Source organism: Heteronotia binoei, chromosome 14 (assembly GCF_032191835.1).
Source record: "Heteronotia binoei isolate CCM8104 ecotype False Entrance Well chromosome 14, APGP_CSIRO_Hbin_v1, whole genome shotgun sequence".
Taxonomy (NCBI): Eukaryota; Metazoa; Chordata; class Lepidosauria; order Squamata; family Gekkonidae; genus Heteronotia; species Heteronotia binoei.
Genome location: NC_083236.1, coordinates 49,499,298 through 49,527,200, shown reverse-complemented (window position 1 = coordinate 49,527,200; position 27,903 = coordinate 49,499,298). Strand labels below are relative to the sequence as shown.

The 27,903-nt window shown below is 41.1% G+C and overlaps 1 protein-coding gene across 2 annotated transcripts in view; it reads left to right on the top strand.

Annotated features, from left to right (window-relative positions):
• Positions 1 to 27,903, top strand: part of ZNF536 (zinc finger protein 536) — a 471,582-nt gene that overhangs the window by 209,115 nt on the left and 234,564 nt on the right. For both annotated transcript variants that reach the window (XM_060253717.1, XM_060253718.1), the window contains exon 5: positions 634 to 2,208. In XM_060253717.1, the coding sequence (XP_060109700.1) occupies positions 634 to 2,208 (1,575 nt within the window). The remainder of the gene's footprint in view (positions 1 to 633; positions 2,209 to 27,903) is intronic.

Sequence of the window (27,903 nt, the reverse complement as noted above, 5' to 3'; positions counted from 1 at the left end):
AACAATGCAGCAGGCCTGCAGATCTTTGAATCCTTCTGGAATGGTGCCCTCCAAATAATGATAAATTACTTGTGCAGAATGCCATTTGCTAATTATATCCATGATTTACTGCAGAGCAAGACTTAAATCATTCATTTCAGTCTTGCGTAACAGTGCCATAAAATTTTTAGGTTTAAAAATGGTTTCCATGTGTATAATTTAAACAAATTTTTAGTGCTATTGTATACACAAAAACATTGTAGTCATCCATTTGTTACATGTTTCGTCTCTCTTTTTACCCCGTTCTTCCCTCCGCTAATGCCCCCCCCCTCCTGCTTGCACTTTTAATGATCAGTGTGGTGGAATAGTTTTTTTCTTCATTTTTGTAACCTTTGCTTTTAATTCAATAGCAGTTTTAACCTGTTAGGTTAACAGAAAGATAGTTAACAGTGTGCAGGGTATGACGGTTCTGAGTTTTCTAGAAAGCTTTTTTTTAAAAAAAAATCTACTATTTGTTCTAAAGAACCCAACATCAGAAAAAAATAGAGACTAAGAGTGTTGTTGTTTTTGCATGTGACTGTTTTAGAAATGTAACCGTTTAATGTTTCTCAGGTACTCATCTTAATATGCTCATTTGTCTTTCAATAACTGCAGGTGAAAAACCTTATAAGTGCCCCCACTGTGATTATGCTGGTACTCAATCTGCATCACTCAAATACCATTTGGAACGACACCACCGGGAACGGCAGAATGGAGCAGGGCCACTTTCTGGGCAGTCTCAAAGTCAAGAACACAAAGAGGAAACGTCAAGCAAAGGATCAATGTTTATTCGGCCTGAAGTACTGAGAGGTACCTTTAAGGGTCTTCCAGGTATAGATTTCCGAAGCGGCATGGGATCCCAGCAGTGGTCACCAGGGTTGCTTTCTTCAGGAGATCATCCAGGCCACACAATCGGCATGTCTTCTGAAGTATCTCCTGATGGTATCAAGGGTTCTGACATATCTTCCAAAGGAACACGATTTTCTGAACTTGGCAGAACTTACCATAGCATGGTTGGAAATGGGGTGAATTTCCAAGGATCACTTCAAGCTTTCATGGACAACTTTGTCCTCAGTTCCTTGAAGAAAGAAAAAGAAATGAAGGAAAAAGTCCTGACTGATTGCCTTTCTGCAAAATCACTGATTTCAGAAAGTGGTGAGGACAAGGTACCTAGTAAACACAGAAAAACAGAAAAATCACAGTATGAGCCTCTTGATCTGTCTGTGAGGCCTGATGCAGCCAGTCTTCCAGGTTCTTCAGTTACAGTCCAAGACAATATTGCTTGGCATGGCTGCTTGTTTTGTTCCTTTACAACATCTTCTATGGAGTTAATGGCTCTTCATCTTCAAGCTAATCACTTAGGCAAAGCTAAACGTAAAGACAGTATTTTAGGATCAACCAGGAATGGTAAAGATCCACCTAGGGAGGTCATTGCTTCAGCCAATAAAGCCAGCTTGCTGCCAGCTTCCATGCAATCCAACAAAGATGCAACAGTTCCCAATCTTATTGGCCAAATGGACTCGGTTTCTGAAAGAATGAACCAAGGATCCAAGGACACACCAGGAGAACAAAAAAATACTGCTTGGCCCGGTCACATGGATTCCACTTTTTGTAATTTTGCAGCAGACTTCTACAAGCAGTTTGGTGTTTATTCTGGGGTTGTTGGAGCACAAAACTCTTGTACCGCTAATGAACCTGACCTAAAAACACAACCTGGAGATGACCCAAGTGTTCTACTCTCTGACTCTGTAAATAAAAGTGCTACTGACGACCTGTCAGACATTGCTTCCTCTGAAGATATGGAGTCCTCCAAGGAAGAAACTGTAGACGATGATGACGTTGACGCAGAATCTGATCTTATGAGCAAACAGTTGCCCGCTCTAAACAAAGATGGTGGTGACAGAGGGGAAAACAGGCCAGGCTCTGCTGCCTCAAAAACGTCACAAGGACTAATATCACCGTTACCACCGACATCTGAAAAGCCGTGGCACAGTCAGAATCTGCTTTCCCCCCATGAAGCTGTACAAGGTGCAATGAAACCGGATCAAGCTCAAAGCTCACAGGTCCTGGAGAAGCAAGTGAACATGCTGTCAGTCCTAAGAGCCTACAGCTCTGATGGCTTAGCAGCCTTTAATGGACTTGCAAGTAGCACAGGAAGTAGTGGCTGCATCAAGAGACCTGACTTGTGTGGTAAGTTTTAGCATCCTTCTTTCAGACCATTTCAGAAAAGAAAAGAAAAAAAACACACACAAACAAAATCACTAAGTATGCCTAATCGTGTTTGTTGGTAAATTCGGCTTTCAAAATGTTCAAAAACCATGTGATGAAATAAATATACTGGGTTGGATCCTGCCATTTTTTTTTTTTTAAAAAAAATTCAATTGGCAAAAAAAGGGAAGAATGGGTCACACCAACAATTCTACAGCTGGGGGATCATGGGAGTACGTGGTCAAAGGCCATGTAGGATAGGGGTTGTGGGATGGAGGGGGATTGGATGAGACTGAGTGAAAAAGCTGGCTGGATCCAACCCACTACTTTGTTACAATGCATGGATCTCCATTGTTACGATGGTGTTCCATGCAAGCATATGTGGCCTTTATGTGTGGCCCTGGCCTTTTTTAAAAAAAAAAAGATGCATCATGTAGTTTTAAATTAGATTAGCAGTTATATAAGATGTTTGTATTTAAGATTATGTGATCAGGACATCTGCTGCTCCATTTTTATCAGGTTTTTTTTTGTTGTTAAACTGATGTGGTAACTTGCAAACTTTTCAGCATTTGAACTGAGGAAAAACACTGGAGTCTTTCCCAAATCTAGCTGTCCTTCCCCCAAACTCCCCTCCTTTTGTGTTGAATTAAGGTGTATGGAGCATGCTCAAGGAGCTTATAAATCATAAAAAGACAGTGAGCAATTGCTGTGCATAGTTAGATTTTTACAGGGATTTCCAAAATCACACTTCCAAACAATAACTTCTCATTAAAACAAAAAACATAAAAACCCTAGGCAATTTGCTTTTTCAGTGTCCTGACAAGAAATTATACAAATACCAGACCACCCAATTAATACCCTAGTTGCAGATATTCAAATTTAAACATAACCACCCTCACTAGGTATGCCATTGTCTTTGAGTTGATCCATATAACCACTTTCCCCAGTGACCAATGATTTTTGAAGTTCTGAAGTTGCATGTTTCCCTTATCTAGGTTATGTGAAGTCCCCTATTATATCATATTTTCCAGGTTATTTGAAGAGGTCCATCATGCAGTAAGCATGGCTGCCACCATCATGTTGGTGGCACATAATTGTATTGCTTATCCAAAGCATATGACAAGTCTCGGATTCGTTAGCTCCAATGTGCTGTCACCACTTAGTGGTTTCCTGAGTTCAGCAAGGAACAGGCCATCTTAAGCTGCTTTTCGTTTACTGTAATTTGATTTAAATTCCCCCTTTTTATTTCTTGTGTGAGCTGCTGTCATGCAAGCCTCGAAACTCAGACATGCAGTGGGTTTTGGCTGAGTAAGGAACCCTTTCCAGTGTGACTTTCAGTCCTCTTTTGTTGGGGAGAGAGAGAAATCTGCTGTATAGGACCAACCCCACACATTCACTACATGTGTGGGAGGGGGGGAGAGGAAACAAGAGTGCAGCTCCCTCCCCCCTCTTTCCATACAATCATGTGGGAATCTTCAGGGGCAACCGCACATAGGAAGTGGCCATATGAACTCTGCCTCCTTGTGATCAATGATGTTCCAAAGGGAAGGGGAGTGAGTGTAGCTATTTGCTCTGTGTGATTACCCCTGCAGGGGTCAGGTGATCTCAGGACTGAATCTACATGTTTTTTGAGGGGAGGCAAAATTTAAAAAATCACACCCCCTTATGGGCCATTCTGTCTTATGGTCCAATAGAATACAATGGACTCCATACCCAATTTGGCGGCCCACCTCCATTGACGCTCAGGGCAAGCACCCCCCTCTGCCCCCCTCCCCCCAGATCTGGCCCTGGGTGATCTTATGGTAGCAGGGAGCAGGGCAGCATACTCACTCTCGTGTCTCCCCACATTCAGTGAACACCTGGGGCTTTCATATGCATCAGGTTAGAGAATCTAAGTAAATTTGTGTTTTAATGTCAGTATTTGAAGTCCACATGGAGGAATAAGAAAAGCACCAGGCTGTTTGTTGTTGTTTTTTGTTTATACATAGCAGTGGGAATAACAAATGAATAAAAGGTCATTACATTATTCATTTTCATGCTTGATTGTCCTGTCACACCAATTTTCAGGCATGTCATTGGCACCCCAAAACAGCATATAGTGGGTTCTTACAGGGCCAGCCTTGCCCCTCCTTATACATAAATGACAACATGTGTTTGCAAACATGCATTTGCCAAATTCTCACTGTACACTACCAGATGTACTCTTAGAACAGCATACCTGAAAATGTAATGCGTGAAATTGCCCCAAGACAAGCAATATTTGCATCCAAATGCATACCATTTTCTGCATCAGGACAGTTTGATGAAGTAAAGAATAATGTCTGTATTGTAGGCTGATATGCCATCATCCAAATGGATGGTCAGGAGAAATGGAAATCAGTGGTATCATGAGAGCCAGTAGAGGGTAGGGGTGCAAAATTCTAGGGGCCCTGGTCAAGGTGCCATGAACGGGAGTAGCTGTATATGTGTGGCTTCCAATCTTCTGTATGCCCTTCTGAATTTGAAGATAGAGTCCAGTGGAAATCTTAGTTGGATGGGGATTTTGGAATTCCTATGGTGGATTTTGGAATTCCTGGGTACAAAAGTACACAGCATAATATTATTAAATTAACCCAGTGTAAAATTTGGTGGGGGAAAAGTAACGGTGGAATGCCACATGTTCTACTTTTGACGTTTTAATGAATCAAGGTCTACCTGTACAGCACAACTCAAAACAAAAATCAAAAAGCTATTCAGGAAAATGTAGTATTGCTGATTTGTTAAACTGGAGATCATTGCACTGAGCCAGAAGTCCATTTAATAGAAGTTAAAATCAAATTATAATAAATGTAGGGAAAATGATGCATAGAGCTCCCTCCCCCACTTCCCTCCATTATTTTTCTTCTGCTCTAAGGCTCAGGTATAGAAAGTGGGTGTGTGATTGGAAGAGAACAGCAGCATTCCTTTTGCTTTGTATCTTACCAAACCATCTTCACGGTATTCCAAACCCTGCCTCTAAAGACTACCGATGATTGAACCAAATGTTCACCCACTGGCTTCTTAATATTCAAAATGCCAAGTCATAGATAGGTGCAGGATTCCAATAAATTCAGCAAAATGACACGTGTCTGGTTCCAAGACACAGAGGACCCTTCAGGATGGCTCCATACTCCAAAGTGTGTCTTTCTGAGCACAGCACCAATAACTATGCGGTGCAAAGAATGTTTTCCAAGTTGTCAAAAAAAGAAGAAAACCACTATGGGATTTCTGACAGTTTGAAAAATATTGACAGCTGCTAATGTTATGCAGATTAAAAGTCCCACATTCCCTCCTTTTAATAGCTATTCAGCCTCATGATTATAAAAAGAGGGCCATCCAAAAAAACAAATCCTAAAACTTTAAAGTTTCCCAGTTCCTAATTTGGGGCCAAAACTGTGTTCAAAGTTTGAGAACCATACTGATTTACTCATTTGAAGTGTTATCATACTCCCACCATACTATTGTTAATATTATTAGTATTAATATTGTTTCACCACTTTTAATTGTCCAGCATCTCCTAACCATGTCTCTGCCCAGCAGGGTTTGGAGAACTATGTAGAACAGATATATGTTGGGGGTGGGGATACTGCATACGGGGATACATGCCAGATACATGAGTTGTATATGCAGTACACAAACAGAAACAAAAATGGTCTTAGCACAGTTCCTCTTGTGTACAATCTTGTGCAACACCTAGCACTTGCCTCCTTATATATTCCAGTGCTCAGAAATTGAATGCAGTATCTTCTGCAAGCAGAAATGCAAGAAATACAGTATGCTTGACCTACTGTGCAAGTGCCTACTCCAGCCTTTTCCTTGCACTTCCAAGGGGGGAAATGAGATCATGCCTGCTGGCTCCAGTCCTCACATGTGTTAAGCACAACTTCTGAACAGAGTCTCCACATGATCAAAAATCTTAGGTTATGGACTATGTAGATCAAACGATGCTCATGCAGTTTGTATGCACAGAGATGTTCCAGAAATTATGCTGAAGCTAACATCTGTACCGAATCGGCTTGTTGAACAGTGGCAACTCTTTCGTTAAGTTTAGCTGTGCATAGTTTAGCTTAGATGTTAACTAACTGGGAAAATCTGCCATCTGTAGTTTTTGTTCTATCTATTGACATTTGATGTTATCCCGTTGCCACAATGAATGTTTAAATGTGAGTGATTCACCCAATATGTATGTGATGTTCTGTAGTCAGCAGTAGTCTATTAATACTGGTGTCATGTTCTGATCTCCCCCCAACCCCTTTGATTAGGACTCCGCCATCTCAGTCAAACCTTTCTGACTCCCAGCTCAGAAAAAAAAAATGTGGCTACTGGTTCATCAAGACTAGTCTACTGTTTTTGAAGTTCCTAGCTTTATCTTTGAGTGTCCGAAGACCACCATTCCCCCCACCCCCCATTTTTGTTATCATATACATTCACCTTCATGCCGGGCATGAGAAACATTCAAGAATCGATGGCACTGCTTGGCTTTTGTTTGGGGATGTGTTTAAGCGAGCTCGTTATGGGTTAACTCACATGCTCCATCTTACAATAGCAATTGATCCAGACTTGGTTTTTATCTATTTTATCTTAGAAACCAATAATATGGATCAGGTTATATGCACAACATTTGTGCAGCGAATAATTTCGGTTTGCATTAAGACATACGCCCTTCTCAGACATTACAAAAGCTGTTCAGGTTGACCTCTCTGGATCCATTTTTTTACACCATTTAGAAGAAGCATTCCGGGGCTGGGGGGGGGGGGGGGAGTGGCACCTTTGATGGCTTACTGGTCATTGTGGTTGCCAGTGGTTTCTTCACCCACCAGTTGTCTCATGTTCTGTTCATTTTCACAAAGTTGGAATGGGACACATTGATAAGCAAATGGAAGGACAATTTAATGATTCGTAGAAATAACAGTTGGTTGAATTGATATGTGTCCAACACAATGCAAAAGGGAGAGGTCTGTAGCTCACTTTTTTTTTTAACCCAAGGCCTTAGCGAATGTCTCTGCAAAAATTCAGGAGTTTGTGTACTTTAACCAGCTTACTACTTATGATTTCCTCTGTGGTTTGTTGTTCTCCTGTTCAGTCTAAAACAAACTCTTATGCAGTGGGATGCCTCATGTTAATATAAAGGATCTCCAGAACACTAAGTTTGTAATGTCAGTTTCGAACACAATATGTATGTCACATGTTTTATGAACTATGCTGTCTTAAACTAGATGGTAGTTGAAGTAACCCTATGATTGTATATGAAGTTGCAACACAAATCCACTGATCTTAAACTTCAACAGGCCGATTCAATGACCACATCCCAATTTTGCTTGGTGATATCATTTTAGTATCTCAGTTGAACTTATCTCTCCATTGGTAAACTGATGTTTACTGGCCTTAATCAGATATTATAAAGATAAATTAAAAATAGCTTATAAAGCACCTTGTATAGATTCTGAAAGAAGAATGTCAGACACATGAAAAGCCAATGTCCAGCAAAAACACATTTTCCATATTAGCAGGTTTCTTTGAAGCTTGAAGTCATGGTTTGTCTTTCATTAACTGCTATAGTAGAACAGAATATTGCTTTTATTTCTGGTGCCATTTGGCCTCCCCTAACCAATATTGATTTAGTATTGTAATGTGCAAAAAAAAAAGTGAGTTGAAATATCCAGTCTTTCATAGGTTTCCCTACACTGTGATTGCAAACACACTCTTATAATACTGATTTGATTCAAATGCCATTATTAAATACCCCTTTAGAAGTACCAAATAACTGTTGTGTTGGTGGTGGAAGGTGCCATCAAGTTGCAGCTAATTTATGGTGACCCCATAGAGTTTTCAAGACAAAGAAGTGCTTTGCCAACGTAGCAATCTGGAACTTCCTTGGTGGTCTCCCATTCATATAGTAACCAGGGCAAACCCTGCTTAGCTTCTGAGATCTGACAAAACAGGGCTAGCTTTGGCTATCCCTATTGGCTGCTACTAGCATCTACTAAAAACTTCATTGCTTTGTTCTGTGTTAGCTTCTCTTCTAATGGGCTAGTTTGGATAATATGGTTACACATGGGGAGGACTAGAAGAGGGACGGGAGCTTGCTATACTTTGTGGCCTTTCGTGCACCACCCAAGAGTGCACATGCTGCCATGTTTTCTGATTTATTTATTTATTTATATTTTCTGATTGGGCAAAAGTGGACTCAGTATGCTTGCCTTGAAATGCTAGATACATTTTAATCTTTAATCATGTGTACCTGTGCTCCATTTAAGATGATACAGCAGTACATGGATGTCCATTGGCTTTAGAAGTAGGCCAGATTGCTTGTGGGCAGGGAGTTGAGATGTGCCCCCCTTTTGCTGCCACAGGCAGGGTAGTCGTGTCATCTGAACTGGCAAATTGTTATTGCCATGGGTTGACTCCTAGAAACACCTTGATGTTAGCTTCAAACAAATGGACGAGTTTAGTGTCATTCTTCCATTATCAGTGGATTAGGTAATGATCTAATGTGGAATAGTGCCTTGTTCAGTCACATCTCAGGGTTTCTCCTTCCATCATGACAGCCCGGTTGATTGAATGGATATCACAGGTCAACCCACTGGTGCTTTTATCACAGGAAAAAGTGACAAGACAAGACAAGTTTATCACGCAATGGCTTAACCCTGTAGCTTAACCCCTTATCAACTTCATGGCTTACCTTTCATTCAGCCCCTTCATTCAGGACATGGGCTTGGATCCAGCGGAATATTGATGCAGACAGAACGGATTTTCATCAGTGTGCTCTGCCTTCCTTACTTCCCCCTCATGTAGATTCCCAGGAAAGCCCTAGGAACAGCACAAGTGGGAGGTTGGAGCCCTACAGTGTAATGGTGGAATTAGCAAAGATTGTCTCTCTGTGTCCATAGAAATCTGGTGGATTCAAGACACTATGATGAAAAGAGAGGGGCAACAAAAAGAGATAAGATGGCTGGCCCCCAGTTCCCAGCAGGTCCCCTGTTTTGGGGGTCTTTGATCTGCCACCAGCCATGTGGCCAATGGGGGAAACCCCACCCCCCAAACAGGTTGCAGTGCAACATCCCCAATGTGATGACTTATGTCTGAGTAATGCTGTCACACCGGAGACATTGTGCAGCAATGCTCTGGATTTTGGGCAAACTCTTATGGTTTTGAAAGGGATGTCATCAGGGATGTCCTGCCCACCCCAGAACACCCCTCAAATCCCCCTGCCTTGATGGCAGGGGGACCTGGCAACACTAAAACTAGATAATTTCTCTACAAGGCTTGTTTTCTCAATCTCTTTGATATATGGCAGCCATGAAAGAACTATGGCAATGTTATTTAAAAAAGGGCAATTCCACTTCTTTCTCAGAGCAGAAGAATGTGTTTCTTTTTTATGCATGCCTAGTGCCCAGGCCCCTTTCATTGAATATAGCAATTGTTCTTCAATGTGCACTATTAGCAGTCTCTTTAGGAACAGTCACCATGATCTGAAACATAAAGATGACCCACTCTTGCCAGCCTTCCTATTCAGCACACTTCTTTTCCAGGCTTATTCACATGTTTGGGGCACTTTTTCTTCCTTTCAAATTTCAAATTTTCACCCATTTTATTTGGGTCTTTGGTCTGATGCAAAGTTCTTTTTCATTAGAAATTATTTCTTAATGAAGTCACTCCTGGTATTTGTCTGTGTTGCCCGAGATCAGAACCTGGCCTGAGTTATTAAGGGCTTCAGCTGCTGTTGTGGATAATGCATTGCTATTTGCGTGGCAATCTCCAACCAAACTCATATGGCTTTCTTCCTTTTTTAATTAAGTCGAATGCCAGCCAGCCCAATGAAGTTTGCACTCCTGGATAAAACGGGCTGGTCTAAGCCGAGCGTTGTATTTGCCAAATGGTTCGCTAGTCATTTCAGTACAAACAAATGGATGGTGTCAGTAAGTCTGCAAACACTGTTGACATTTAGCCTTGTTTATGTTACTTTCCTTTTTGCTGCACATTTTTGGCTCAAAAAGCTACTGTCGGAATCAACAGTGACTTCCTAAGCAGAAACGAAGTGCCCAGTTTTTGGCTTTTCACACTATTACCCCCCTCGCATTATTAAGTGTTTTCTTCTTCTTCTTTTTTGTTTGTTTCTTGGCTATCTTTATGTTTAACGTATCATGTGACCATCTAATGTTACGCTAAGACTCTGATTATATAGCAAGGCCCATGCTAAGGCTGTTACGTTTTCGCCATTCTCAGTGCTCGTTTTTATTCCCCCCAACTCTAAATTAAGATATTGCAAGGGTCACTAAAAATACAGCATTCCCCATGTGCATGCTCAGAACTGGGTAATGCAGATTATGTATCCCCTAACAACCTTTAACCACCCTCTTGTGATTTAGAATCGGGATTGAAAGAGCAGTGAGAGGGTGGATTCTCCACACTCTTTACAAGGTGATTTTATTTGCCCTCTCCTCCCACGTAGTAGAACTCCTCATTCATTTTAGCGATGATGAGTGTGGAACAAAAGAACCATAGTTACTCTGGATTAAATGACAAAGATCTCGTGTGCATCTGATGGTGCTCGGACCAAAGCAAGCCTTTATGCTTCTCCATGGAGTTCTTGCAACTCTGTTACCTGCCCCTCTCTGCCTGTAAGCACATTCCACTCCACAGCGCATAAAAGGGCACATACACCAATGGCAGTATGGCTCTTTATCATCCCGAGCACTGCTGGTTCTACAGAGAAGTAAGCATGTTTTAGAATTACTCCTGAAATCTGAGTCCACAACCAACACAGTATTTAAGCCCATACATTTCAACAGACTTAAGCTTGCCTGTGTGTGTGTACACGCGCGCGTGTGTGAATTCATATGGCCAGTACATCCAATATCTTAAAAACTAGACGAGTGATGGGGTAAGTGTGATTTCAGTTCCAGCAATGGGATAATATATCTAACAACAGACTGGAAGGTGACATAAAGCTCTGATTCTCTCCATCATGCACATTAAATAATGCACTTTCGATCCACTTTCAATGCACTTTCCAGCTGGATTTTACTGTGTGAACTGCCAAAATCCAGTATGAAAGTGGACTAAAAGTGCATTATTTAGTGTGTGTGATGACAGCCCTAGAGTCTGTGCTATTCTGGTCTAAAAGTATATTTCTCAAATACAGGTTATAAATTCCAATTCAAAGGTCTTCAGAATTCAGTCTGCACTGTAGGCTAACCCCATGCCCTCTTAGATGGATTTGCCGACCTTCTAGACTAATGGCTTGAATCTCATTGGAATCACAGGACCATACAATTTTCCATAGCATGATGCCTTAGAAAGCATTCCAAAATATGTGCAACTCTTATTGAAATCAGTTGGACCTGCACTTGAGTATATAGAATCGCAGCCCACAACCAGTCCCCCAAGACAGTTCCCCCCCTTTAAAAAATAATAATTTACGCAGCACTTTTTTTTACACATATAGCCCTTTTCAGAAAGAATATTTGTCTTTGAAATCTCCATTATTTTGAATATATTATTGTAAAAATATGTTAAATTGCTGAATTTCTGAATTGCTGCTTTTTCCTCACATGTTCCTTGATAATTGTATCATTGAGGGTCAATGTAAATTACCTGTTACTCTGTTAACTCTTTAAAGCAGAGAAAGGGGTTTCTATATATTTGTCAAAATGTAGGAATTAATATGTGTGTTAACTATAACATGTTATTGCAGCAATACAAAATCAAAGGCTTTGTAATAATGTTCTGTTACATAGGCATATAAGTCTAAGAGATCGGACTGCCATTAAAAGTGAAAAAAAAACTTCCTTTTAAAAAGGTTATTTATTGTCATTTCTACTTGAGTTTTAAAATAGTTTCAAAATTTTGTAATACTTTAGGCGGGAAAAGAATGATTGTAGTTATCTTTTTTCATATTCTTTTGAGAAATGCTTCCAGTTTAATGTTGTACCTTTTCTTTCTTTCTTTTTTTCCAATATTAACCAAGAAATGGCAGTGAAATTCATTGAAAAAACACTCTGACAGCCACAGTTTCAAACCTGTGATTGAAGTGAAATGTGTAAACTTCTACTGGGTTATCATGTGCTTTGAAATAGAGTATTGTTGGAAGTAATTAGAAAATATATTAAGGTTTCCTGGTAATGAAGGCATGTAAGTTTTAATAATTGTTGCTTTCTGAATAAGTGTCACACTTTATCTTTAAATGTATATGGAGTTCCAAGTTAGGTCACTTCTGAATGGAATGTAAAACAATACTAAAAACAATGCTTCAATAACTTATCTTGGTGTTGCTAATAAAAATTAAAAAGCTGTTAAACATTAGTATAGTTTGGAGTCATTTTGTTAATTCACTCGACAACAGAACTGCCAGAATGGTTTTCTATCAGCTGAATGACAAGGAATCCTGCTTAAGGTGTATTTTCTAGCAGCAAAACTGAGAGGTTCAACCAATTGTGACTTTCCCCCTCAATGTCTTGAATGAAACAAACAATTTGTTAAAGTGAAAAGCACTAGCACATCTTTTGTTCTTCCGTAATGCAATAATTGGATAGCAGAACTGGAGTATATTAAAGCAGGTGCCACAAAGGACATCTTGGAGATGTTCTTCTTCCGGAGCTGATGTAAATCAAAAGTAATTCAGCTAGACTCGGTTGTGCTAAGCCCTGCCCTGGGGATTCTGCTGCACCACATCACAAAAGTTCTGGATGACGCTCCTCAAAAAGCTGTACCAAAGAAAGAACTTTTTTAGCTCACTTTCCTGTAATGCTAGATGTAGGGAAAAACAGAATGAAATTAATGGGCAGTAGATTCGAGGAAGAGACATTTCTTTATTTGCACATGAAGATGTTTAATGTTCATTCGCTTAGATTGCCTCAGCCCAGGTTAGGCCGATCATGTCGGACTTCAGAAGCTAAGCAGACTCAGCCCTGGTTAGTATTTGGATGGGAGACCCACCGACGAAGTCCAGGGTCATGATTCAGAAGCAGGCAGTGGCAAACCACCTCTTGAACCTACTCTCTCTTGCCTTGAAAACTCCACATGGTTTGCAATAAGCCGGCCATGACTTGATGTCCAAAAAGAAGCAAACCAAAACTTACATGGATTAAAATTCATCTTGCCCTCTTCTTTCTATTTTGTCTAGCGGTAAACCTTCAGTGTCTCAGACAAGGCTATTCCCCAGCCCTGCGATCTTTTTTTTTCTACTTGCTTGTACCAATCTGTGCCCTCCCCAACATTCCTTACTTAATGTTGTCAGTTTTGAATAACATATTGGTACTTTTTTTTGTTTGTGCCATCCAAACACCATGAGTCAGGACCTGACATTTGAGTGTTCTGTGTCATACTGAGAAAAATCTGTAGTTCACCAGTAGAACAATTAGATTATTTTGGAATGCCTGGAAATAATACACCATTTGTGAGATAACTGTAACATTTATCCAGACTCAGTGTGAGATTGTTCTCTCTTTTATTTAGACGGCACTTCCCCTCACGAAGAAACATACCAATCCTAAAGAGATGACATTTTAAAAGTTAGAAGATAGTTTGCAACTGCAAATAAATTTTCTCTTTTGAAGGAAGGCAGCACTGTACTCACAGTTCTACAAAACTGGGAGAGAATTCTCAATATCCAGTAAACACACAAGCCTTGGATGTACATAATGGGTTGGATCCAGCCAGCTTTTTTGCTGGTGAAAATTTTTGCTGGGTATAAGATTAAACCTAACAAAATCTGTGTGAGGGATCATGGGACCTGCATGAGTAAAGCCATGTAGGATGGGGGTTGTAGGAGAATTAGATAAGATTGAGTGCTACAGCTTACACAATGTATTGTTTCTTTTCTTTTTGAGCCTTCTGGTAATTTCTTTTAATTAGTATTTTTACTTCCATCTTTACTCAGTTTGATGGCAGAATGAGAATTTCAACCTACATCTTTCTGGTCCAAGTCTAATCTCTAAAGGACACTAGCTTTCAATAAGCTAAGTAAATATGGGGTGGTCTACCAGTTCTGCTCAGGCAATAAACTTTGTGGATATTAATCAGGACTTTTTTGTGTGTGCAAGAATGCACAGGAACACAGTTCTGGCTGACTTGGTGTCAGGGGGTGTGGCCTAATATGCAACTGAGTCCCTGCCAGGTTTTTTCCTACCAAAAAAGCCCTGGATACCATGCAGTTTTCATAAGTTAGAATCTACCCTGAGTGAGTAATCACAATTTCAGAGCCTTCATTATCAGACCATTATTGGTCTGGAGGGGAAAAAAATGTTCTATGGATCTGTGGGGTTATGGGAAAATGAACAGTCCTTGAAAATCTATCACCTCTGTTGTAGCCTAAATTCGTGACTAAAAATGTACAGATATGTCCATTTTCATTATTTTTGTTATTATCCATGTTTGTTTATGAGGATCCTGATTCGTTTTTTGTTTTTAATGACATTTGTACAGCACTGATACATTAAATGCCCGTTCTATTTGGCTGATCTAGAAAATAACATCCAAAATAGTGTGAATTTAATGGGGTAGGAATTCAATGAGAAAACAGCACAACATGAGAAGATAGAAATAAAATAAGGATTTGGCAGTCAAATCAGTAGACAGGTGAAATTTGATAGCATCCATTTGTGATTGAAAGTCTTTTGGGGGGCGGGGTTTGTGGAGTGTGTGTTTTGGGGGGGTTGTGTGTGTATGTGTGTGCACCTCTAGTGACTGACTCCTATTGGGGGCCCAGAGGATATTCAGGGAGGTGGCTGAATAAGCCTGCCCCTGTCTCCAGACTGGGTATTTCAAGGACAGTCTCCCATCCAAGTACTAACCACAGTCGACCCTGCTTCTAAGATCTGATAAGATAGGGCTTGCCTGGGCTATCCAGGTCAGGGAGTGAGCGAGAGTCTTGAATATGACATCCCACTCAAACAAATTGTGAGGTTCTTGTGGAGGGTTGCCAGAATTTTTCACATTTCTAGTTCTCCTGATGTTACCTTCTCGGCTACATGATTTAAGATTTGTCCTCTGTCAGCAATTCACATCCCAATCCTGTGTGTGCATACTCAGAAGCCAGCTCAACTTTGGATTTAGTCCCAAGTGTGTGTGCATAGAATTACATCTTTCATTTAATTCTATTACTTCCTAGGTTTTTATTTTTATTTTTGTTGTTGTTAAAAAAAACCTTTTCCATTAGAATTTTCTGTCTGCTGTCTCCATTTGTATGACTGGCTTACTTGCTGCTTCCATAAAGTGAAATGTTTATTGGTACCGAGCCTTCCAGCCTAGCCAAAGGTCTTCATCCAACAGGACAGCATAGCATCATGTCTTCAGCTGCAACTAGAACAAAAGGCTGGTTTCAAGTTTCAAATATTTAAGACAGTTAGCAGTCTAACCAGAATATTGTAAGGATTTCAGACACATGTAGAACACTGACTAGGAGGGAATTACAAACTTTTTTGCAACTCATGACACTGGAGTTCTGTTACAACTGCCAACCTTTGGATTCAGCGAAGTTGCAAGCTTTAAAGCTCAGCCACATCTTATAAAATGCCTAATCACTAATGGACAAATAGTTCTTGACTGTGAATACTTTCTCTGTTGAGACTATTGCCAACCAGAGAGTCTACTTGGTTTCATCCACAGGATTACCACTAGGACATTTGTGTATTATATTAGTGAATACCACATTGTCTGATTGGAAATGTCTAGCTGCCTAGCTGCAGAATGCTAACTGTTTCTCCTTCCCTCTCTAGTTTTTTTTAACCCTTTGGATCCAGACTAAATTTTTTATAAACAGAATAGAACTCTCTCCCCCCCCCCATGCACACACCACCCAAAGTGCACTGATTTCCATGAAATGCTGCTCTTGGGGGGGGGGGGGGATGGAGGATCCCATAGAATGACATGGAGGGGGTCTGTTTTGCCTGGATCCCAAACTTCTGGCAAAGTAACTGAGTCCCCTCTCTCATTTGTGCCTGAGCATTTCTACTTTTGCAGTGTGACCATCACATGAAGAAGAAGAAGATATTGGATTTATATTCCGCCCTATACTCAGAGCAGTCACAATCTCCCTTACCTCCCCCCCCCCACAACAGACACCCTGTGAGGTAGGTGAGACTGAGAGAGCTCTTACAGCAGCTGCCCTTTCAGGGACAACTCCTAAGAAATCTTATGGCTGACCCAAGGCCATTCCAGCAGGTGCAAATGGAGGAGTACTTAACCACTACACCAAACTGGCTCTCAATCCTACTGACTCTGATCCTACTATTTCCAAGAACGAAGACCTGCAACAATGATACCTTCTGGGCAACAGGGTATTTGCTGGTTTATCAATGGCATGTCTGTCCCATCTTTCTTCCACAATGGAACTCAAGGCAGCATCCATAAGAGTTCCCAACAGTCTTCCTATTCTGTTATTGACCAGAGCCGTATCTTCTTAGCTTCAAGAAGGTTGCGGTATGTGTCTTCTGACCGTATCCTAGGATCAGCTTTTGAGGGTAGGAGAATCACAGTCTGTTATCAATATAGTCAGTTTTGAAAATGTAAACTTACTATAAGTTGGGGACCCATTCATTTTTTACCATTTTCAATCTCAGATTCCATCAAATCACCCTAGGTTCGGTTGTCATTCTTCCAGTGGCCTTCATACCACTAAGAATTCCCATAACATTATGGGTTGAATGCAGCACAAAATTTCCACAGTTGCTAGAACTCTTGGGCAAGCAGAGACTCAAGAAAAACATCACAGTAGTCACTTGTGTTAAGTGAAACTTGCTGTATTTCCACCTGCATTTTCTCTTCCTCAAGACACTGCACAATCAATTTCTGAGGACTATAATGTACAAAGTTGTTGCACAAGATCTTTCAGAAACAGAACTGCACTGTTTAAGTTTCCACTTGCGCATCGCTGGATCCGAGTCAATACATTTTTGATACAGTATCATAAACAATGGCAATGCAAACAGTGCAATGGTGTATAGAAGGTGAGGACAATTAATACAAAGAGTTGCATTAACAGTAATGATAATAATAATAATAAATTTTATTTATATCCCGCCCTCCCCGCCGAGGCAGGCTCAGGGCGGCTAACAAGACATGATGTGTACCATGATTATTATACAATTCATATGATAAAATACAGTTAATAAATACAGTTAAAACAGTTACATAAAATTTTTAAAGCCACAATAAATTAGAGGTGCTACATTCAGTGAGATATTTATCCAGATGGCTAGATGTCACTTTCAGGGTCCCTTATAGGCTTGTTGAAAGAGGGTAGTTTTGCAAGCCCTATGGAACTGGTTAAAGTCCCACAGGGCTCGCACTTCCTCCGGTAGCTGATTCCACCAGTGGGGAGCCATTATTGAGTAACATAGAAGAAAGTAGTAATCACTTATCCCAAGCACCAATTCCATTAGATCAAGGGCTCCCAACATGTGGATGGAGGGGGCCCGCCAACACCTTTGCTGGTGCTTTTAGGTAGTGGATGTGGCTAGGTGGGGCTCTCCCACAACCGGGCTCCTGACTAGCTATGTAGATGATAAAACATCCCACAGATTAAAAAGCATACTGTTAAACAGTTTCTGCCTGAAATTCTGGAGAGTTATTGTTATTAAAAGAAGAAGAGATTGGATTTATACCCCATCCTTCACTACCTGAAGGAGTCTCAGGGCAGCTTACAATCTCCTTTCCCTTCCCCTCCCCACAACAGACACTCTGTGAGGTAGGTGGGGCTGAGAGAGCTCTGCAAGAACTTGTGACTGACCCAAGGTCACCCAGCAGCTACATGTGGAGGTGTGGGGAATCAAACCCAGTTCTCCCAGATGTCCACGCACTTAATCACTTCACTAAAGTGTCTCTTAGAGTTATATATGACACATCTGCAAAACCAGTGATGAAAAACAGAAAGCCAAAGCCATCGATAAGACACAAATGAATTTTTAAAAAGAAATTAAATACAGACTCCGAGTTGAACTGTATTGAAGTTGGTATAAGAAAGGGATTTTTTTTCAAAATTCACTTGTTTATTTATTCCTCTTATTTCTTTTAAAACAGGGATTTCTCTTTTGATTTCTCTTTGAAAAGAAATCAGTGCAGCTTTTTAGCCCTTGCAGTTGTTTTATATTATACACCACATGGTGGTGCTGTTGCAGGAGGATAGGAACGTCTGGGAAGACATTGGCTGCCTCTGAGCATCTGCCGAGTGAAATTTTGCAGAATCTCTTTTCCCTCCTCTCCTCTCTTCAGTCTTCTCTATGGTCAAAACAGAATTGATTAGAAACTTACTCCAAACTCCTTTAAAAAAAGAAGAAAGTAACAGATTGGTGAATTTCAGCAGAAAGTAACGAGGAATTAAGAGAATTTCTATTAACACTGAATTTTACGAAAAGAAGACACAAATATGATTGTCCTTCTGCGATGGAGGATGGAACTTATAAGGCCACAGACCTGCATTGTGACATAGATATGGAAGAGAGCTGGTAGGTCAACTGATCACCCTTCTTTCTCCCAAAGTACACTGTGACATGTAGATGTATAATGCACATTATGAGGTAAATATGTTGAACCCAGGGTTTCCACCCTTGTGTCCTGTGAAGCTTACATGTTCTCAAACTGAGAGCCAGATTGGTGTAGTGGTTAAGAGCAGCAGATTCTAATCTGGAGAACTAGGTTTGATTCCTCCACATGCTGGGTGACCTTGAGTCAGTCACAATTCTCTCAGAGCTGTTCTTTCAAGAGCAATTCTCTCAGCGCTCTCTCAGCCCCATTTACCTCACAGGATGTCTGTTGTGGAGAGAGAAAGGAAAGGTGATTGCAAGTTGTTCTGTGACTCCTACTGAAGAGTGTGGTATAAATCCAATCTCTTCTTCATCTTCTCATCCTCCTCTCATACATGTGGTTCCCAATTTAGATCATGATTGTGGTGTGTGGAGAGAAGGGGCTTCAGCCTTCCTTTCCCTCTACACACTAGTTTCCTGACCTGCAGTGAGTCCAGGGGTGCCAGGGAACAGGGACCACATGTATGGGAACAGAGACATGGCAGTTCTGCTTGGTTCACCCCTTAGTAATGGCCCCAAAATGTGCCATACACTTAAAGAACAAGTGGACATGCTGCATCTAGAGCACCTTTGATATATATAAAACACAACAAAGGATCCATGCTCAGCTCTCCTTTACAGTGATTCTGTTGGGAAAATTGTGGTTGCTATTAACCAGGGCTTTTTTTTGCAGCAGGAACTTATTTGCATATTAGGCCACACACCCCTGATATAGCCAAACCTCCAAGAGCTTACAGGGCTCTTAGTACAGGGCCTACTGTAAGCTCCAGGACGATTGGCTGCATAAGGGGTGTGTGGCCTAATAGGCAAAGGAGTTCCTGCTAAAAAAAAAAAAGCCTTGCTATTAATAACAGCAAATAAAGGACCTTTCCCAAACATGCAAATGATAAAGGTGGGGATTGTGTTAACACAGCAGATTCTTCTGTATTTGAAGTTTGAGTGTGAACTCTGTAAACTGGGTCACATGACATTCCCCAAACATGGTAGGAGGAGATGAGAAGTTACTAGCTGGTTGAATAAAAATCTGAGGCACAATCCCCTGGGTACTTCTCCTATGAATGCTTGATTCATTTCAGTGGGTGTTACTCAGAAGGAAGTTCCCCATGGATTGTGTCCCTAATCATGAACACTAAAGAAAGAGCCCAGGCATTTCCACTCCATCCTTTCTCACCATCAGCTCCCCTTCTGTTTGTTTGGGGAAAATCCTGGAGTTTAATCAGAATTATTTACAAGATAATGGCCCATTGTTTGCAGTAAGACAGATGCCGTCTGTGGGAATTTGGTGTTTTATGCTTCATGCATTGCACTACCATTGCTGCTTACAGATGGGATCTCAGTGGTACTGGTGCAATCTCTTTTTAAAAGAAATTTAGAGGAGTCTTTCAATGGTACTTGGGGTTGGGGGAAATCTTAAATAGGGTGGAAATCAGAGCATTTTTTTGGTCTTGGCTTTCATACCTGAAAGCAAGCCTTTCTAAGAATGTTGAATAAGTGAAAAATGGAAGAGGGTCACCGTTTAGCCTTCAGAATTCCATTACATGTATTGCTGTAAAATTTCCACTAATTGAACCTTAATGGGATTCACGAGTGTACATGTGGTTCAGTGGTTTCTCTCCCCCCCCCCCCGCCCCCGTATGCTCCAGTAATCAGGAAGAAGAACAAAATCACCAGGACAGCATCGGGATTTTAGAAATTTACTGTTTTAATTTCTGTTATTGCACTTTTCAAATCCATGTACTAGTTTTATGTGTTGTACATTGCCCAGAGTCCAGCTTAGGCTGGGATGGGGAGATCCAGTAAATTGAATTGATGATGATGATGTTGATGATGATGATCATCATAATCATATTTGGATTGTCCTGATATACTTTACTGGTCATCTACGCTTTATCCCCAGCAAGCTGGGTACTCATTTTATTGACCTTGGAAGGATGGAAGGCTGAGTCAGTCTTGAGCCAACTACCTGAACCCAGCTGACTGGGGAAGGCAAAGGGAAACCACCCTGTAAAAAGTCTGTCAAGAGAACCATGATGTGACATCGCCCCATGGGTCGGTAACAACTCGGTGCTTGCACAGGGGACTACCTTTACCTTTTTAATATACTGTATGCTAGGTGTCTTGGTGAATGTAGATATTCATATACCTCCCATCCTCCGTGTATGGGGGGGATGCTCACAGCACATGGAGCTCTAATATGACAAGAGATGGAGAGGCAACCATAGTTATGGTGTACAACAGTGCTCATACACTGCAAAGCTGGCACCATGCAACACCAATCACATCTGACTCACCATACTGTGCCCTCCCCTTTTGATGCAGGGGCTGGGACCAGCCCTATGCAGCAGAAAAGTCAGGCAGAGAAAGATGAAATTGCCTAATCAGATTGGAAAGCACAGGATGCACATTACTGTAGTCTTTGTGTCTCTACACTTGCTGCTACACAATACATCCAAACTCCACTCCAAATCTAAAAGCCATTTTTTACGGGCAGTAGCCAAGTCAGTAGGTGTGGACATCTCCTCCTAACGCATCTCCTCCTAAGGATCTACACATTCCATTTTTTTTTCTTTTTTGGCAACAGTGCTGCAGAACATTTTCTGGTGTCCTACCAACTTAAGCAGTCACCCTATGCTCATGTAGGTAATATGTCTCTGCACAATGCAGGGAAGAGCTTCAATCGATTGGCCCTCATCCAGTCCGTTCCCTCTTATGAACATCTACCATCTCACCCCAATCAGCTGAAAAGGAGAATCAGGGCTTGGAGACATCTGCCTACATTCACTCCAGATCTCTAGATGACCCCTCTTGGTGGTTCCACGTAGATGATGAAAAGCATGGGATGTTGGAACTTTATTAGACAACACAGTACATGGGCCAGTGTAAGCACCTGTCTCATAGAACCACCTTCTGGAACCAATCTGCCAGGTAGGAACAGAATTACCCAAGAACAGAGGTCATCAAAATCCATCCCAAGCACTCAGTCCTGTAGAATGAAAGCTTCCCTTTAAACTCCTAAACTATGAATATTCCTCTAGGCAAAAGAAGCCAGGATATCTCATCTACCGAATTGTTCCCCCATCTGTGAGCTGCTGCTTATTTGTGCAACAACATGCATGTGAATCAATGTGGGAGTGCAAATTATATCCTCTGGATAGTTGTGGGGTTTCTATTTGTGAGATGAGAACTTATCATTAGCTATTAGGTGGCAGCTTGTGATATTTTTGTGGCAGCAGGGAATGGTAACAGTGTATAGGAAATCCAACACCTCTACAGGCTCAAGTTTATAAAGAGACACATCATTTTGGAAGCATTACCACCAAGCAGTCTGAGATCTTCAGTGATGGAATACAGAACTGACAAGTGCTAAAGGAACATCGTTCAAGGCTTGTAAATTACATTATTTATTTAGAAATGATGCCTGGGCCGCCATTTTTAGTCTACCTAGGCCACGATCACACTCACCATTAAATCCATCCCTAACCCGTCACTATTATACCCCACAGCTTTTTTACAACGAATTTCCTGATCAGACATCCCTCCATCCTTCAGTTCTAAGCAGCGTTGGTCCCGTCGTTGGTTGATCAGAGGTCTCAACCGGACCTCATTTTTTGAGATGGTATTTCACGCTCGCGCAAGCGCAGTACCGTGGGATATCGTGCTTGGCTTTTTTTTTGAAAAGGTGGGCGATCTTCCCCCCCCCCATTTAAACACCTGGAAAGGAAGGGGAAGCCCAGGAGTTCTCTTTGCTGTCTCTCTGCCTGGCGGGGAGACAGCAAAGGTGGGTCATCTTCCTCCCCCCCCATTTAAACACCCCGCCGTGGTGTTTAAATGGGGGGGGAGCACGGCAACTCTCTTTGCTGTCTCTCCGCCTGATGGGAAGATGGCAAAGGTGGGTCATCTTCCTCCCCTGGCAGGGAGACAGCAAAGATGGGTCATCTGCCTCCTGCCCCATTTAGGAAAGGTCCCCTGCGCAAGCACCAGTCGTTTTCGACTCTGGGGTGATGCTGCTTTCACAAAGTTTTCACGACGGACCTTTTATGGGGTGGTTTGCCATTGCCTTCCCCAGTCATTACACTTTCCCCCCTAGCAAGCTGGGTACATAATAATAATAATAATAATAATAATAATAATAATAATAATAAATTTATTCTTATATCCCGCCCTCCCCCGCCAAAGGCGGGCTCAGGGCGGCTCACAGGCATGTTTTACTGACCTTGGAAGTTTGGAAGGCTGAGTTAACAATTGCTGGCGCAATGATATCATTTGGAGTGGGCTCTCATAGGGAAGCGGATGTGCGACGAGTCGGCTACAATGGAGCGTTCAAACATAGAAAGTACGCGCGGGAGTCATTGGAAGCATTCTTATTCCTGATTTAATGTACTATCAAAAAAGTCCGCGTCTCAGTTGTGGCAGTTGGGGACACGAACGAGCCAACGACCATTGCCAGATGATGATGTTTGGACAACCGCATAAAATCCGACATGCATCTGGCTTTCATCCATGCCCATCTCGTCAGTTTATGTGCGTCTGACCTCGGCCCTAGTGTCAAAAACCATTTGCCAGACCTTCCTGCGAAAAGTTGCCTATATATTTTTTTCTTTGTGGGGGTGGCGGGGAAGGACAATTGAAAATTTATTTCAGTTCCCCAAAGCTCTATAGATGTATTGTGCAAGTGGAATTGCCCAGATTATCTTCAAGGTTCTTTTTAGGTGATGTTCAAGGGCAATATTCAATAGCATGGCAATGACTGACTTATGGCGACCCCATAGGGTTTTCAAGGCAAGAGACATTCAGAGATAGTTTCCATTGCCCAGCTTAGTGTTTTTACCCTGGTATTCCTTGGCGCTCTCTGTCTCTCTGTCTGTCTGTCTCTCTCTCTTTCTATCATCTAATCTTACTCCGGAGAGCTCAGAGTGGTGTACATAGTTCCGCCTCCTCCATTTTACCTTCACAACCTTAGGTTATGCTGAGAGATATTAAATTCAAGGCCAAAGCTCAGACATTGAACTTCATGTCAGAATGGGACTTTGAATCAGGGTCTCCCCACTTTTCCTTCAAAACCACTGAACCACACTGTCTCTTAACTCCAACCCTTGCTCCTGGCCTGTAAAGGTACTCTTTCTTTAGTTTCCTGAAGTGAAAGCAGGAAGTCTGAAGCCCAGTTGTGGGCAAAGCTTCACCTTCAGCCATATGTAATTCATGACTTTCCTTAAAGAAAAATACTCAAGTTGTCATCAGGGTGAAGCAATCACAATGTTTGATCATTATCTCTAACCTGTATCTCTGGCTAATTTTGTGACACATCTCATCAGGACTATTTCTTTTCAACATCAGTGTGATTTTTCTAATTATGTGATTTTGAAGTTGTGGAGTATTACAATTTACATTTCTGACTTGTCGAACAACAGAAGTCTGAACTTTTCTCTCTCTGTAAATTTTCTGCTTCTGAATGTTTGTTCAGGGTCCTGCTTATTTGCAATTTCTGTGTTGTTCATAAGGCCTTTTTTCCCCCATGGCAAAGGGTTTTATGTTAGAGTTATTGGTGCAGGCTCAAGGAAGTTGTGGGAACTTGCGAGCGTCAAAGGCTGCTGCTTGAATGATAATTAATAACATTATGGGGCTGATTATGTGTTCAGATGTCCCGGAATTGAAAATGAACTGAACTTGTTAAATTCAGTTTCAACCTCCCCAAGAATACCCAACCAATTGGGGTCTCCCGTTTGCATAAAAAGATGGGGAGGGGAATCAACCATGCGATATTTGAAAGGGCAGCAGCTTAAGAGAATCTAAAATGCATGCATTTGCATACTTTTGTAGAGATCTGGTGATAGAATCGGTTGCGCGGTTTCAGAAGAAAGCCTAGGTTTCATGATAATATTTATCAACCTTTGTCTCATTGTATCAGCTTCTGCTTGAAACGTGGAATCATTTGAGACCAGGGATTATGTCTTTTGAGGTCCTGAAGAGCCATTTCACATGTGACCAATTACCTCTGTCAGGGAAGGGAGAACGGAGTCCCTCCTCTGTGGGTGGGATCCCAGCGCCCACTTTGAGAGGTCAACAGCAGGGGTGGGTTTTTTTAGACCTTTGTGCCTGTCACTCCCTTCTAGCCAGACCTTTTCTGTTAAAACTGTTTAAATTACAAACTCTTAATAAAAAGGATCATGTGTGTTTCTCCTTGAACAGGTTCTTTAAGGTTATTATAATAATTAAAAACATATGGTGCCTATAGGACTCAGAGGGAAACCGCAGATGTACAAATTAGGTATTATATAAGGTTTCTCTTTCGGTGCCCCTTTTTTAAAACATCAAGCCACCAAAGTTTAAAGATACAAAGTTCTCCCCCTCCACCCCCCTTTTTTTCTTTTTCCAGGGGTTGTAGGTAGTTTTCTGTTACCAAAGCCATTAAATATGCATACCTCCTTTCTTATACATAATCAGAACAAACTCTCATGCATAGAAAGAAGGGGGGTGGGGAGAAAGCCTCAAACAGTACGGGGGTTGCAGTATTTATGGAGGGGATATAGAAACACTTTGTTTCCTACAAGTTTATTGGAGACCATGAAACCTTTTGCATTTTTTATGATGTTTCCCTGCAAAGACACAGAGGATTCTATTTATTAAATATTGAATTATATTTGAAATTGGACTGATGCAGCCGAAGAAGGATCTTTCTTGGTATTCTATCCCACCCCCCCCCCGCCCTGCACTTTTTTTTAAAGTGGCATGTATACTCATATTGATTTCAGTGCAAATAGTCATTTGTTTTAATTTAAAAATGCAGAATTGATTTTGGGAAGGTGATAAATACTACTAATAAAAAAATTCAAAATGGGGATTTATAATGATTCCCTCTTAAGTCGATGGTTTAGCAAGCCTTAATGGAGAATAAAAGTAGATATATTCCAAAGTAGCCAGAGTTAATGATTATTTGTCATTTGCTAACACTGCAGGAATCAGACTGTCTTGACAGTCTTCAGAGAATGCACAGTTTCTTAACGATCTTGTCAGCTAGTTGCCCACAATGCTTTGCACAGTGTTTTTCAAGGTGTGGCCATGGATGAATGGTTACTTTGAAAGGATCCAGTAGTAGGTGATGAAAAATTTCCTGTTTTTGAATTTTTGGAGAGATGGGGTTATAATTTGTCATATGCCTGCACAAATCTTTGACTGATTTTATTTCCTTTGATTTTTTTTTAAACTTCCAGTTACTAGAAAGAGTGTAGGTGAGAGAAAGGTTGGCCTTCAAACCCATTTACAGGGAGATACTCTGTTCAACCCCTCCCATCTTATTCAGAAAGTCAGGGCTTCATGAGTCGAATTCAGACCGAGTCACAGTTCCACACTCATGACGGGGAAGGAGCTGATATGGCCCGTTCAGTTTATTTTTGATTCCACATGTTGACATGGTTGATTTTGTGCCTTGGTTTTGTTGCTTGATTTCAAATGGTTCTTCTATTTGTATGACAACATTTAATATAATTGTATATAACTTTATGCCACAGATTTAAAAAAAAAAAAAAAAAGCATTGAAAATGGCACCAGGAAAGCAAAACCAGTGCTGAAACAAAGATTTCTGGGTCCACTCCCCAACAGGGAGATACAAAATTGAAATGGAAAAATTGAATCAAACCAGCGGCTTCTGAAATTTGGCCTCGTTCCTATTTGGTGCTCATTTCCATGAAACCAAACACCAGGATGATGGAGAATATCCTGCTGCTCAATCTTGGCCCATATTTTTGAAATGTTTATCCGAAAAATGTAAAGGAAATATCTGTACCATAATAATAATAATAATAATAATAATAATAATAATAATAATAATAATAATAATAATAATAATAATAATAATAATAATAATAATGTGATTTGTGCACTATAACTTATTGAACTTGGATTCTGCTAACAAGGGAATCAAATTGGTCCTTTGTGCATGCATCCAAGATGACTGCAGATATCTTCATCTCCATCTGCACTCACTACACTGGGCATACTGCATGCGGCTAGTTGCATAGAGATGAATTGCCACTAGAGATGGGCACAAACCTTATCACGAATCTAAAGTGTGCGTCTGCAATAAAAAAGGCCAACGCCATGGTGGGAATTATTAGGAAGGGAATTGAAAACAAATCAGCCAATATCATAATGCCACTGTATAAATCGATGGTGCGGTCTCATTTGGAGTACTGTGTGCAGTTCTGGTCGCCGCACCTCAAAAAGGATATTATAGCATTGGAGAAAGTCCAGAGAAGGGCAACTAGATTGATTAAAGGGCTGGAGCACTTTCCCTATGAAGAAAGGTTGAAACGCTTGGGACTCTTTAGCTTGGAGAAACGTCGACTGCGGGGTGACATGATAGAGGTTTACAAGATAATGCATGGAATGGAGAAAGTAGAGAAAGAAGTACTTTTCTCCCTTTCTCACAATACAAGAACTCGTGGGCATCCGATGAAATTGCTGAGCAGAAAGGTTAAAACGGATAAAAGGAAGTACTTGTTAGGGAAACTGCTCTCAAAATGAGATTGGGGAATTAGATTGAGAGACAGTTAGCCCCAAAAAGGAATCTTTGTTATCAATTGTATACCAGGCTCAACCGTTCAGAGAGTCAATGCTCAATAAGAGACTCTAATTTAGTAAAGATCAATTGTAATTTATTTAGAATAATATTTCTTTCATACAAGGTAAAAAGACAAAACACTCACACATTCACACAGGTCTAGGAAATATAGATAGATCAATAGGGGAACATATATGGATAAACAGACAGGGTAATATTTACCATCGTAGTCTTCCAGGAAGGTTTCCAATGGCGACTTAAGAGGACAGGGGAAATGGACCCAACACTGTGGCCAGAATTGGGGATGGATCTAGACAGCGGGTAATAGGGGTTGCTGAATAGAAAGCACACATGAGTGGAGTTGGGTCAGAGGTTAAATAGGCTTCCTCAGACCCTTGGGACTGGGAGGTCCAAGGGAGGAGAGATGGGAGGTTCAAGAGGGCTGGACATTCCTTACTGACACCTAATTGGATGCCTGCTTTGGCCAATGAACTTCACCTTAGTCCAGTGGACCTGGAAATTTCCAAGCTGCAATATTGCCTGGGTTGGCCCCAGGGTACTTAGGCTGGAGTGAGAATG